Here is a 12,930-nt window from a genome sequence, read left to right on the forward strand (position 1 = left end):
TGTGTGTGCGCGCGCGCGCGTGCGCGCATATATATATGAAGATATTAATGACTAAATTTCATTTAAAATTTTGAAAAAAAATGAAATATGAATTTAAATTAATAATAATAAACAACAAATTTTCTCAATGATATAATCATGAATTTGAACAATGTTAATAGAAACAAATAATTTATCAAAATTTATACTGTTCATAGAATATAAAGGTTTCAAGCAACTGTATTACTACGTAGAATGTTTTTAAAGAGAAAATGTAAAATAATAAATTTTAAGTTTAGATTTAGGAGGGCTTTATCAGAACGAATAACAAGCGTGGAAGCGTGGACAATCCACGAGGGCAACTAATCAAATGTGAACACACAGTCCACAAGGGTAAGTAACCAATCAAGGGCGGCTGAAAGTCACGAAACAAGCGCGGCAGGAGTTACGAAACAAGCACAGGCACAAAGCTCATAAAAACAAGTGTGAGTACTGTGAACACCGTATTCTGCCCGGGCATTTTTTAATTTAATAATAAATAATTAAAAAAATATAAAAATACAAAAATGAAATTTAACCCTTTTTAGAATTATATTATATTTTCAAAAAATAAAAAAAATATTGTTTAAATCTTTTAAAATTATCTCAATCATTTAAAAATATTCGAGAATCAACTTTTGAGAGTTAATTTTCGCTATCCTTTTTTTCTCTTTAATCTTGTTGTTTTCCAAAAAAAGAGAGAAGTATTTTAGTTTAACTCAAAATTAATTTATTTTTTTCTCTCTTCTTTCTTTTTTTTCTCTTCCCTTTTAATCTAATTCTTGAAGTTAATAAACAAAAAAAGAGAGGGGAGAGCAGAACGTACATGGTGCATAGGCTAGAGAGAGGAAATGAGGAAGAAATGGATTGCCGTACGCACACACAGCTCTTTTGGCTTTGTAACAGAAACAGAGATGCAGAAACACAGAAATAGTAAAGGTGAGAGACCAAACGCAGGCACAGAGATGCAGAAACAACAACAAGCACACACTTTCGGCCATGCAACAGGAAAAAGGAGAAAACAGCAGAACACACGAACACATGAGCTGCAGATGCTGAAAGAGCTAGAGACAGCAGACACGAAACGCAGAAGAAGCAAAACAGAGCAAAAAGAACAGCAAGCAACTAGAACATGTACGCATATGCTTTCGACTGGCAGGAGAAAAGAAACAGAACCAAGGACGCACGCATGCATGAAGGAAACAGCACAGCAGAGAAAGCAGATGGGATGGCACAGGAAAATAGAGATAGAAACGCAGAAAAATAGAGCAGAGACTTCGGTGCACACAAAAGACGCAGCAGCAAGGAAGAAGCGGAGCAGGAGAGTAATGATTCACCTCTTCCATCCCCTATATAAGATCGAACGTGAAACAAAGAGGGGGCGGTTTTTTTGGCTGGAGAAAAGGAAGGAGAAACATACACACAGAAGAAACAGAAAACAGAGCACGAAAGAACCGAAGGAGAAGAGAGAGGTTGAGAGAGAAAGAAACAGAGACGAAGGGAGGAGAAACGGAGTCAGTCGAGAAACCAACACCAGAGAGTTTTCTGAAAGGAAAAGAAGAAAGGAGACGGAGAGGAGAAAGAAGAAACAGAGACGGAGAGGAGAAAGAGGAGAGTGAGACGTGAAGGAGAATTTTCTGAAAACAAAGAAAACAAAGAAGAGGAAGAAGAGATCGAGATCAGAGAGGGAGGAGTGACAGGAGTAGTGAGACAGATCTGGACATCCCATATACACAGGTTCTTGCTTCTGAATCCAAAATACACGTGTTTAATTTCTGTTTACTATTCCAAAATGGATTTCATGTTTAAATGTTTTGTCCCATATTTTTCAGTTCCCAAATGATTTCATTGCAATTGTCATATTTTTTTTAAAAAAACGAGAGTGTGAAAAAAAATATAAAGAAATTGCAAATAATAATTTTTGCTTCCTATCATAGCTAAGCTAAATTTGATTTTAGGCACAATCTCATTTCAAATAGAGAATTAGTGTAATTATTAAGCAAGGTCTTTAAATGTGTATATTAACATGTATGAGCATTATTTCTTTATCTCCATTAGTCCTAAGGTCCTTTACTTGTCAATAATATTTATTAGTGTAATTATCACGATTACATGTACGATTTCATTTATTATGAAAAGCCTATTTTATAAAAGGCAGAGGGGAGAGAATTCAATTCTTACCCAATTTTAAAAAAATGAAATGAATAAGAGAAAATTTCATCTCTAATCATTTACTTGTCGTGTGAGATTTTAAGAATTTTCGTAGACATTTAAGGTGGTCTCATTTCGTGTAAATCAATAAGATTTTGCAGGAATAGAGATCCAATTTATATGTATAATCAATAGTTTTAATGACCCATAGTTAAAATCAACTATTTTTTTTAATCTAAGTAATTTATTTAAGTCCCATGTGAGACTTCAAGAATTTTCATAAGGACTTAAATTAATCACATTATCGTGTGGGACAATAAGTCCTCACAGATATAGTGATTTTTAATTGTTATAATAAATAAATGATTTTTGTAAACAATCATATAATACCCAATTTAGAAGATTAATTAACCAAATTAAATGTATTTAAATTGTAACCATATTTACCGATTATATCTTTTAGTCATGTGAGATTTTTGAATCTCCGTAGGCTTCTAAGATCATTGTATTATCGTATGAGTCAATAAGACTCTGCAGATATAACAATTTAGTTTTTAAAATATATATATACATATATATATTATATAATTAATTAAATCAATTAATTAAATTTAATTCCTTTATCGTGTGAGATTTTAGAATCTTTGTAGATATTTAGGATAAATCATGTTACCGTATAAGCCAATAAGGCTATATAGGTATGATGATTAAAATTCTTTAAAAACATATATACATATTTAAGCAAACTATTATTAAAACTTAAAAATAAATAAATTAAATTGGTAAATTCTTTTATCGTGTGAGGTTTTGGAACCTTCGCAGATACTTAGAATAATTGCATTATTGTATGAACTAATAAGGCTCTGCAGGTATAGAAATTTAAATTCTCAATCATAAAACATAAAAAAAAATAATGATTTTAAACCCTTTTCTTTCTTTATTCCAAAAATTCAAAAATGGAGAAAATAATTAAAATTAAATTACCTTTTGCAATTTAAAACACACATATCAAAATTTCAGAAATTGTTTTATTTGCAAAATGGTGAATTATTTCTAATTAATTTCTATTCAAAAATATTTTCACTAACAAATTTTTAAGCCCGAACTACGTGGACTTTGATCCCCATCACAGGGTACGTAGGCCTCAGAGTCAAATTCTGAGTCAAGTCCGTCCTCCCTCGTAAATAAATAAACATTTCTCACCTAATTCTTATCATTTTTATCAAACACATAAATATAAAAGGGATACTTAAAATAATTATAAAACCATATTAATAGAGCACAACAAACTTCAAGTAACCGTTCTGACGAACGGGTGTTGTGGAGTGCCTAACACCTTTCTCATACTCAACCGACTCTCGAACCCATTCTCTGATTTCACAGACCATCCTTATCCTCCATTAATTAGTTTCCCGAGATTTCCCTCAATAAATAGTTCAAATTTACAACTTATATGTAAAGGCATATATTTCATCAAGTAACATTTATAATCTCAAGCAATAATCCAAGTCACCATACATATAATCCTTCAAACTATATTATGCCAATTTAACATTCTTTCAAGCAATTTACAAATATCATGAGTGCATTAAAATTTAGCTCATACTAAGCATTCAACAATTTAATCAACTTCTAACATAACTCTAGCATCATCAAAGATACAAAGCACCTCAAATTAAATCCCAATCAACTCTTGAATCATACTGGGTAGCAACTAAAATTAACAACTTCAACTAAGAAAAAAAAATTCTAACATGTATATACTCGTTCAACAAGTTCTTCCCTCAGACGACTAAGAAATTAAATTTTCCCCTTCTCACAATAACAGCTAAAGCAATTAAAAGAAGACTTCAACTCCCTCCTTCAACAATCACGGCAGCTCAAAGAAAGAAAAATACAACACTCATCGGCCAAAAGAAGAAAGGGATCGTGCTTACCTCATGCACACATGCAACACCAACAACTAAGGAGGAAGAATGGATGAATGCTGAATGCATCAGCCATCACCAAACTCACGCGACAGCAGCTTCAATTAGCAACGTCGGAAATAGGGAGGAGAAGAAATTGCAGATCGGACTTGGAGGAGGAAGAAGGCTGTCCTATGCAACCCAACCACAGCAAGTATAAAGAAGGAAGAGAACTAACATTCAGAACCCACGCACACCGTGCCGCACCAAAGAAAGAAAGAGACAGAGCAAAGATGGCCAACACAGGTGCGAACGGAGGTGCAACGCCGAGTGACGCTGTTGGTGACATTAGAGGATCTCAACTATTCTCCTATGCAGACACGAATAAGAGGAGGAAAAATCCTAGCCTCCTCCAAGTCGTCGAGCACGTCAAACAGAGGAGAGAGGAGGTTTGCCAAGCTGCTGCAGAGGAGAACGGAGTGCTCACGTCGCTGTTAGGTGGCCACGAAATTTTAGATGATGAGGCTCAGAGAAACAACATGATCAAGAAAAGAGGAAGAGCTGAGGAATGGGTACAGAGACAACAATTCTATTTCTAGCCGGTTCTATGAAATTCGAATGGTGGTGAGGATAAAAACACGATAAGAATGCTCTGTTTTCCTTTCAAAAAATCTGATTCAAGAATTTTTAAAAAAAATTACAAGAAAGAGTATGAAAAATTACAAAAAAAAAAGCACAAAATATTATTAAAAAGAGCACAAATTTTTTTATAATTTAAAACCAAATTTTTTTGCTTAGAAAAATTTGAACTTTGAATCCTCAATAACATTTCTTGCCTAAATTCCTATAAACTACCAATCTTTGCTTGCTATAAAATTTATTTAAATAAAATATCTATTGAAATTTTTTTTATTTAATTTAAAATTTAAGGTCATTACAAATTACATGTTTTATAATTAGGATAAAAAATATTTTTCTCTCTTTACCTTATAATTTATAAATATGATCATGGGAGAAAATATAGAGTTATAGAGTAATTTACCCTTATTATTATTTTTATTATAAATAAATTATTTGTCGTAACTGTTGATATATACTCCTCTAGTCCTATTTATAAATCACTTTCAACATGTTTCATCAGTATCAAAGAAAACCTTAAAACTCATTAATTCTATCTTAAAATTTAATAAGTTTTTAGATTTTTCCCTATTAAATATATATATTTTAATAAGAATCTTCTCTCTCTAATATTCAATGGAGGGTAAAAAAAATTTGTAATGAAAATTTAGTGATGTAACTTATAAATCGGATAAAAAATTTTTTCTCTTTCTGCCCCATAAATAAGACCAGAGGGAGTAGTTACATTTATGAACACTTTACATTTCTTAAATTTCATAAAAATATGCCCAAAAAGTGTCATATAATTTAGGAAAAATAACAACTTATTAATAAGGATAAAATAATTTTTTCACTTTAAAATTTATTGAGTTATAGAAACTTTATTGAAATTATAGCATTTCAAAAAACTAAATTATCATTTATATAATTTAAAGGAATTTTATTATCAATTTTTCTATAATTTATTGGCAACATTTATAATAAATTTGTTATCAAGGTTTCAATGATGGATGTTAATTTGTTCAAAGAAGTAGTAAATGGGAATGTTGATGGCTAAAACACGATACGTCGCATGAATTAATTTAAAAAGTGGCCGGGGACCTAACCAATTTTATTTGGTCTTATATGATGTAATCATCAACTATCATCTACTAATCGCGTAGATGAATCCAGTTTGGCCAAAAAAAATCTACAACCTGATTGGACAAAGGACTTAAGGTCTCATGTAAATATCCCAATGTCATTGGCTGATTCCAAAAACACCTCCAGTTTGTATATTGTGTGCAGTCTCCTCAAATTTCAAATTTCAAACGTAATCATCAATTTTCACGGAAGGCGGAAGCATTAACTGATTCGGATCCTCACTCTACTCGTCAGGAATAAAAATATGATGTGGCCATTCATTTTCTCTTCAAATAAAAATATGTAAAAAAATATAAATTTTTTTAATAAAACTACTTATTAGAATTAATTTGGTTAGTACAAATAACCCAATTTAATATTATTTTAATAATTTTTATAAATTAACTATTAACTATTTAAATATATTCTGTATTGTATATATATAATTTAAAAGGTCTAATTTAATATTAAAATTTTTTATAATCTTTACAAATTGATTATTTAAATATACACAATCTAAATTTAATTAATATTAATTTTTTGATAATTTTTATATATTTTTATTTTAATAAATATGATATTAAAAATATTTAAAATAATTTAAAATTAATGATAAAGATCATTTAGAGTGAAAAATGAAGCGCTCAGATCACGTTTTAGCTGATGAGCATGAGATGCTCTTAGGATCCGAACTGATTTGAACTTTCGGAGCTCATTCAATACTTATCGAGGGTGACGCGCATGCTCATCATGTCTGAAAGAATTTAATCTAGACAATTTAAATTTAATTATTTTTTTAACTTTTTTATTTTTAAAATAAAAATTTATAAAATTTTAAATAAATATATTTTATTATTAACATATATCATACATATTTTAGTGGATGAGTTTAAATTTAATATTAATTTTTTATATTTTTATAGATTGACCGTACAAATTAACGTGCTTGCGTACTCATCATCCCTTGAGTTTCCCTTCGATCTTCTCCTTTTGTGGCCTTGTCTGATGTTGTTTCTCATGGTACTTCATTTCCCCCTTTTTCGTGGTCCCTTGGCGCAATTGTTCCATTTCACAAACCATTCCCTTTGTTCTTCATTTCTTTCGATTCTTATTCTGTTAACGACGGTGGAGAGATGAGCGGTGAGGGTGGAGGAGTTTCGCTGCAGTTCCTGATAGTGAGAGAACAAATCATCTCTTGATTTTGTTGATGTTGTTTTTCTTCGAATAACAGAATCAATAGAGGTGCAAATTAACCAATGAGAAATGAAGGTCAGGATCCCTGCAATCATTGACGGAAGGTGAAAGCATAAATTTGAACTCTTTATAAGTTATATAGGATGAAAAACCTACTTTTATTATCATCGTCTCTGTGATTTTGGTTTCTTCTCTACGACCACTATATTACAATTATTAAAGATAATGATAAATCTATTCTTGCCCGGCCTTTTGTTGAAGCATCCTCCTTCCTTAACAAGATCGAAACCCAACTCCGCAATCTCTGCTGTGGTGCTTTCGTTCTAAGCCTTTCAGTTAGTTCTTCCCTTTTCTCGCTCTTCCCCTCTTTTTTGTTATGCAGAAATTTCATGTAGGTATTTGTTAAGGATCCATGCTCGAGGACTTTGAGGAGAGAAAAAGGGTTGGATGCTTTGTTTGCATCACGCTTCATAACTCCGGTAATTTATTCATTCCTCTTTCTATACAAGTTTTTTTTTTTTATACGGTGTTTCTCATTTATCACTCCTATTTATTTATTTATTTTTATTTTAGATGGCGATTGATTGTATATATTCATGTGTATCCTTTCTATTTGGTAAAATAGAGAATAGATAATGTGATTGTGGGGATTGAATCACTAAATTTATTGCCTATTTCTTATGGAAAATAGGTTGGTGGAAACCTTGCAGATGGATGACAATTTTTTATTTTGGTTACAGGTATTCCATCACAAAGGCTTTCTGCATAGCATTTGTCATTATCTTCTTTTCCATTTTTGATGTCCCCGTCTTTTAGCCTATATTGCTCTGTTATGGGTTGTCCTCTTTGCCCTCACAATGAGGCGTCAAATTGCACACATGATCAAGCATAAATACATCCAGTTCAACCTTGGAAAACAGGTTCAGTTACCAACCTTGGAAAGCAAGTTCAGTTCCCCATGCTTAAAATTCTTTTGCAGCTCTTTCGTTGTGCTGATGTCCCGTATCATCTTATTTGTTATAACATAAAGTCTAGCACAAGCAAGCTTTTCTTCCTTTATATCCTGTGGTCAAGATAAAACTTCATTTCTTTTAATCTTTTGCAGAAATATGGTGGTAAGAAATCTTATGCAAGTAGTAGTGGCACATTTGCAGAATGAATCTTTGCTGTTTGAAACAATACAGACTTTCTGAATAGGTGAAAAGAAATATAGAGGGGTAGTTGAACTTTCACCCTTTATTTGAAGTAATATTTACTCAGAGTATCATGGATGCCAATGTCTGGAAGAAAATGGAGTAGTTTGCATTTGTTTTAAAATACCAGGGAGAATGATAATCTGGCCAAGAATGGTGACACTAAATTAGCTCGAAGCATTATGCAGATACAGCTGAAAAATTTGATAGAAGCAAATCCTCTATTTCGTGATAAGCTTCTGTTTCCTACTCTTAAATCATTGAGATTGAGGACGTTAATCAATCAAAGGTAGTGATGCTTTGGTTATTGGATTAACAAGAAAATGAGAGCTTTTGATTATTAATCTCTTCTGCATCACAAAGTATTTTATTGACATATACAGCTATAGTATTTTAGCATTTTGCTTAAGGTTTATTCCTATTATAATGATTCAGTCATTGCCTATATTATTTAGTTCTTGTATTCTTGTATATTGTTTTAGTAGTCTAGTTTGTTATGACTTTCAATTTCTTTTCTCAATCCCTTTTTTCCCCTTATCAATGAATGAAGTTTGAGTTGGCAGCATCAGCTTTGCAAAAGAAGGCCAAACCCAGATTTCAAGACTTTATTTACAATATCACGCATGTTCACCTCCTAATGGTCCTCTCACACCTACACCTGTCAATCTTCCAGTTGATGCAGTTGCAAAGCCTACTGTTTATTCATCACTTGGTGATCATGGTTTGTGATCTTACAAAACTTGAACATTAGTTTACATCTCTATAGGAGTAATAGTAATCAGCCGAATCCAGATTAATATTTGGTCCTTATTTATTTGCTGTAGTCCTACCCACCTACTGTAGCTTCTTCTATTTTATTTGCTGTAGTCCTTTCCACCTGCTTTAACTTCTTCTAATTATATAGTTGGTTGGATGGCCAATGCTTCTACTTAATCATCTGTCCAAGCAGCAGTTGTCACAGCATCGTCCATGCCTGTTGCTCAAAATCAAGGTTAAAGATAACATACCAATGGAACTATATTGATATTAGAAGTATTATAATAGGAGATAGTGACAATTTAACCCCCAGTTTACTCATTTCTATATGAAGAGGCGTGGGCAAAATTGTGTATTTGCTTGATGTCACTGTTGTGGCATTTGAAATGCTGGAATATTTCGTGTTTCTAAAGGAGTGGTTGTGGATATGAGGGATAGCATATATGAATTTCTTTCTTTTCATAGTAAAGCTCACCTCTTCTCGATATAGAATGTTGTATTGTACTGGTAATTTTCGCAGTTTTTCTGTTGGCACTTCACATGTCGTGATTCATATTTTTCATATCCATAATTTATGTGATGCCTCTATAAGCAATTTATTTTTTTTTTATGTTCTTTTTATTAAGCATATTCCATTACTTTAATATGTTTTTTCCGCCTTCTTTTCGTTTTATCTTTCTTACTAGAATATTATTATCAGACTATAAAAGATAACAGGGAGGAAGGGACAGACTAGTATTATTTTTTCTAATATTTAGAAGAAGACCTCTTTGCCTGTGATGATTATAAGTTTCATAGATGATTAGATTGAGATTGACGTCATCTTATAGGTTGATGCTACTTCATTAAATTTATATGCCCATTGGATTGTGGTATGGGTTTATTGCAGCTGACTGGGGGGATTGAGAATCCATAGGATTGTGTTTTGCAAGGGGATTGTTGAAGTTTGTTTTGCCTCTTTTGGATTCATAGTCTCATGTTGGCTATTGGGAGTGAAAATGACAAACATTGACTATTGATTTGATAATTAGTTCTCAATGTTTCTGCATAATTAATGATTGGATCTTTTCTCCATTGGTTAAGACAAGTTGAAAAAAAAGGCTTTTGTTATGCATGTTGAAGAGGCGAGAGTTTCGTGAGTCAATTTGTTCTAGGAGGGTTTCTTATTTGGTTAGTGTAAGAAGTGGGGGTGTTGTTTAGCTTGTGCAACCAAAAGGTTTCTGATTATTGATGTTAAGGCTAGCATCTGGTGACTGGTACAGCTTGGATAAATTTGTGTCACTATTGTGATTCAATCAGTGCATATCATTTTTGTTTTTGTTTTACTTTATTTTGGCCATTGCTTAATTTGTGTTGCTGTTGCGACTTAATTAGTGCATATTATTTTGGTCATTGCTTAAGTTGATATTCCTTTTCCCTTTTCTTTTACAAATAATTCTTTGGCTCTCTTAAGTATTAATGTTTACAGTTTTGACTTTATATGTATAGCTGCTGTATTATTTTCTTTTGGTTTTGTGCAGAGGTGATTGAGGGAGATATATTTCTTCAAAACCTTCCAAGTATCATTACGGCCCCTGCTTTAGGTACATAAATCACAGTATAAAAATGACGGTATGCTACCAGAGGAATCTACTTGGATGAATTTCGTATCTTACGAAAAAGTAGAAGACACAAGAAAAAACATATTTTGAGGCCAGTTATATTCTACATACTTAATAAATCTGCTTACTGTGAAATAGTAATATTAATTTAAATTAATAGAATACGTAAACATCACTGAACATATATTTTGACATACATATTTTTCAAATTTGTAAACACTTTTTTTATTACATTAGGGGATTCAAACCGTGTATTCTTTTTTTCTTACCATCCGAATCCGAACTAGTATCAAATTACTTGTTTTTAAAAACTTGTTTTAATTTTTCTTATATGGAGGTGATAACTATGATAACTTCCAAAAAAAAAAAAATACCCAACTAAATATTTTGACGGGTCTTACACTCTCTCACATATTCAACTAGATATTAAGACTTTTTGAATGGGCAAGAGAAAAGTTTTTCTTTGGATCACAATATGACAGAATCATTGTTCAAGACACAAGAGTCATGAAATTTTGATGCACATATGGTCATTTCCTGGAAATGCTAAGTAATAACATGAAGCAAATTATATACATGTTTGTAAAAAAAATTAGTTATACCTCGTAAGTTTGTATTATACTTGAATTAATCATACATACATATGAAGGTATTGGGTTTTAAATTATATCTTCTTGTAAGGACAAGATGTAAGTGGAAGAAATAATATATTGTGAGGCTTTGTGCAAGTGTTTGAGTAATAAAATTATCACGTCCTAAATAAACAGACAAAAATTAAAATAATGTCACGATTTAAATTAATATTATGCTTCAAGTGTACATATGTAATTTTCTTTACATAATACGTTAATAGCTGCTTGATGGTTAAAAATTAACAAATTGATGATTCGAACTTGATTTTGGTTTGCTCAGAAAATTGGTAGAATTTAAAATTATCCAAATAAATTTATCCAAAAAAGAGCCAAATAATTGAAAGGGTTTTATTTTAATTTTTTTTGTTACATTTAAAAAATTTGAACATTTAACGTGGATTTTCTAAAGAAACTTCTATCAAATTCATGTATAGTACTAATTGATCAAGACACCATATGGATCACGGAATTTTCCACTCCATCCCTCTCTTGCCTATTGCCTATTGCCTTTTCAATTTATGAGCAATTTTTTTCCACACAAGAAAAGCAAAAGATTCCTTACGGTAATGTTACTTTAAATAAATTAAAATAAAAATTTATATCTCAAATCATGTCCATGTTAAAGTCTTGCCCATTTTATAAGTTTTCTTTTCCATTTGTCATCAAATAATATGTGACTGTCAATATCAATTTTTTTAGTAAAACACATCGAAATTCCTTTATTGTTACTAAAATTAAAAAGACCTTCAGCTTTTTTTTCATAACCTTAACTTTAGTCTAATTTTTTACATTTTAATTGATAATATTTTAGTGTAAATTATAAAATGTTTTTAATTAATTAATTTTTATGTTAAAAGTTTTAACTTAAGTATATTAAGATCCATTTAAATTAAAATTAGTAAAAATTAACGTAAACTATATTAACAGCCATTATGTTAAATTCCTTATTCATTAACTTCTGTTTCACTTGCATATTTGAAATATATTTTTTTAGCCAGCATGCAGCAGTTTAAGATAATTAGAAGCACAAGCACATGTTTTTGCATATCCTTTTTCATTTTCAGGGAAAAAAATTGTGGATGGCACGAAGTTTCATTTTTGTCTTTCAATCTTCCCTAGCGTCTTTGTTAGATTCCTTACCGTAATGTTTACTCAAAATGAAATATATATATATATATATATTTTTTGTTTATCATTGCTGCGATAATTCATGGTCTCTTCTTTCCATTTTAAAGTTTTCATCAAATTTATGAAACTTCTATTTTATGCCATCAAATTTACAAGCATTGACTTTATTTTGAAATATAAATTATTTATTTATTTATTGCAATAGTTTTCCAATTATTTGAATTTGCAGTCCTCCTCTTTTTTTTTTCTTATTGATTCTAAAATGAATCAATGTCTTCATGCTCCTGTAGCCTAAAAGTTCCTGCATTTTCACAGTGCCGCCTTCTGAAGCAATGGATAGTATTCCTGAGGGGGCCAATGCAAACAACACTGATCTTTAAGAGAAATTCCTTAGTACTCTTCAGAGACAATCAAAGAATATACAAGAGCAGTCATTTTATTGTAAGACTTGCTAAAATTGATGATTTATGACTTACTATAAACATAATCATTTATTGTCTAATGACATATAAGCATCCTATAAGTAGGAGGTTGTGGATTCAAATCTTGCTTATAACCTAAAGTCATTAATACCTGGCTCTCTAATGTAATCAAACCTATCTAATATCAT

The 12,930-nt window shown here is 31.1% G+C and overlaps 1 protein-coding gene and 1 long non-coding RNA gene across 2 annotated transcripts; both read left to right on the top strand.

The window, feature by feature from the left end:
- The first annotated feature begins 932 nt into the window (after window positions 1-932).
- Window positions 933-1,637, top strand: LOC129316527 (vicilin-like seed storage protein At2g18540). The gene has a single exon (XM_054960947.1). The coding sequence runs from the start codon at window positions 933-935 to the stop codon at window positions 1,635-1,637; it is 705 nt and encodes a 234-aa protein (XP_054816922.1).
- Window positions 1,638-6,857: 5,220 nt separating this feature from the next.
- LOC129316862 (uncharacterized) lies at window positions 6,858-10,312 on the top strand. Its single transcript, XR_008594812.1, has 3 exons — window positions 6,858-7,489; window positions 7,751-7,930; window positions 8,116-10,312. It is a non-coding gene; the product is annotated as an uncharacterized LOC129316862 (long non-coding RNA).
- Window positions 10,313-12,930: the final 2,618 nt, after the last annotated feature.

The sequence above is a fragment of the Prosopis cineraria genome, unplaced genomic scaffold (assembly GCF_029017545.1).
Source record: "Prosopis cineraria cultivar Desert tree isolate PC_DT_omini unplaced genomic scaffold, ASM2901754v1 PC7, whole genome shotgun sequence".
Classification (NCBI taxonomy): domain Eukaryota; kingdom Viridiplantae; phylum Streptophyta; class Magnoliopsida; order Fabales; family Fabaceae; genus Prosopis; species Prosopis cineraria.

What these genes read in the sequence shown, in the direction of transcription:
- LOC129316527 (XM_054960947.1), top strand. Translation starts at nt 933, where the DNA reads ATGCAGAAACACAGAAATAGTAAAGGTGAGAGACCAAACGCAGGCACA.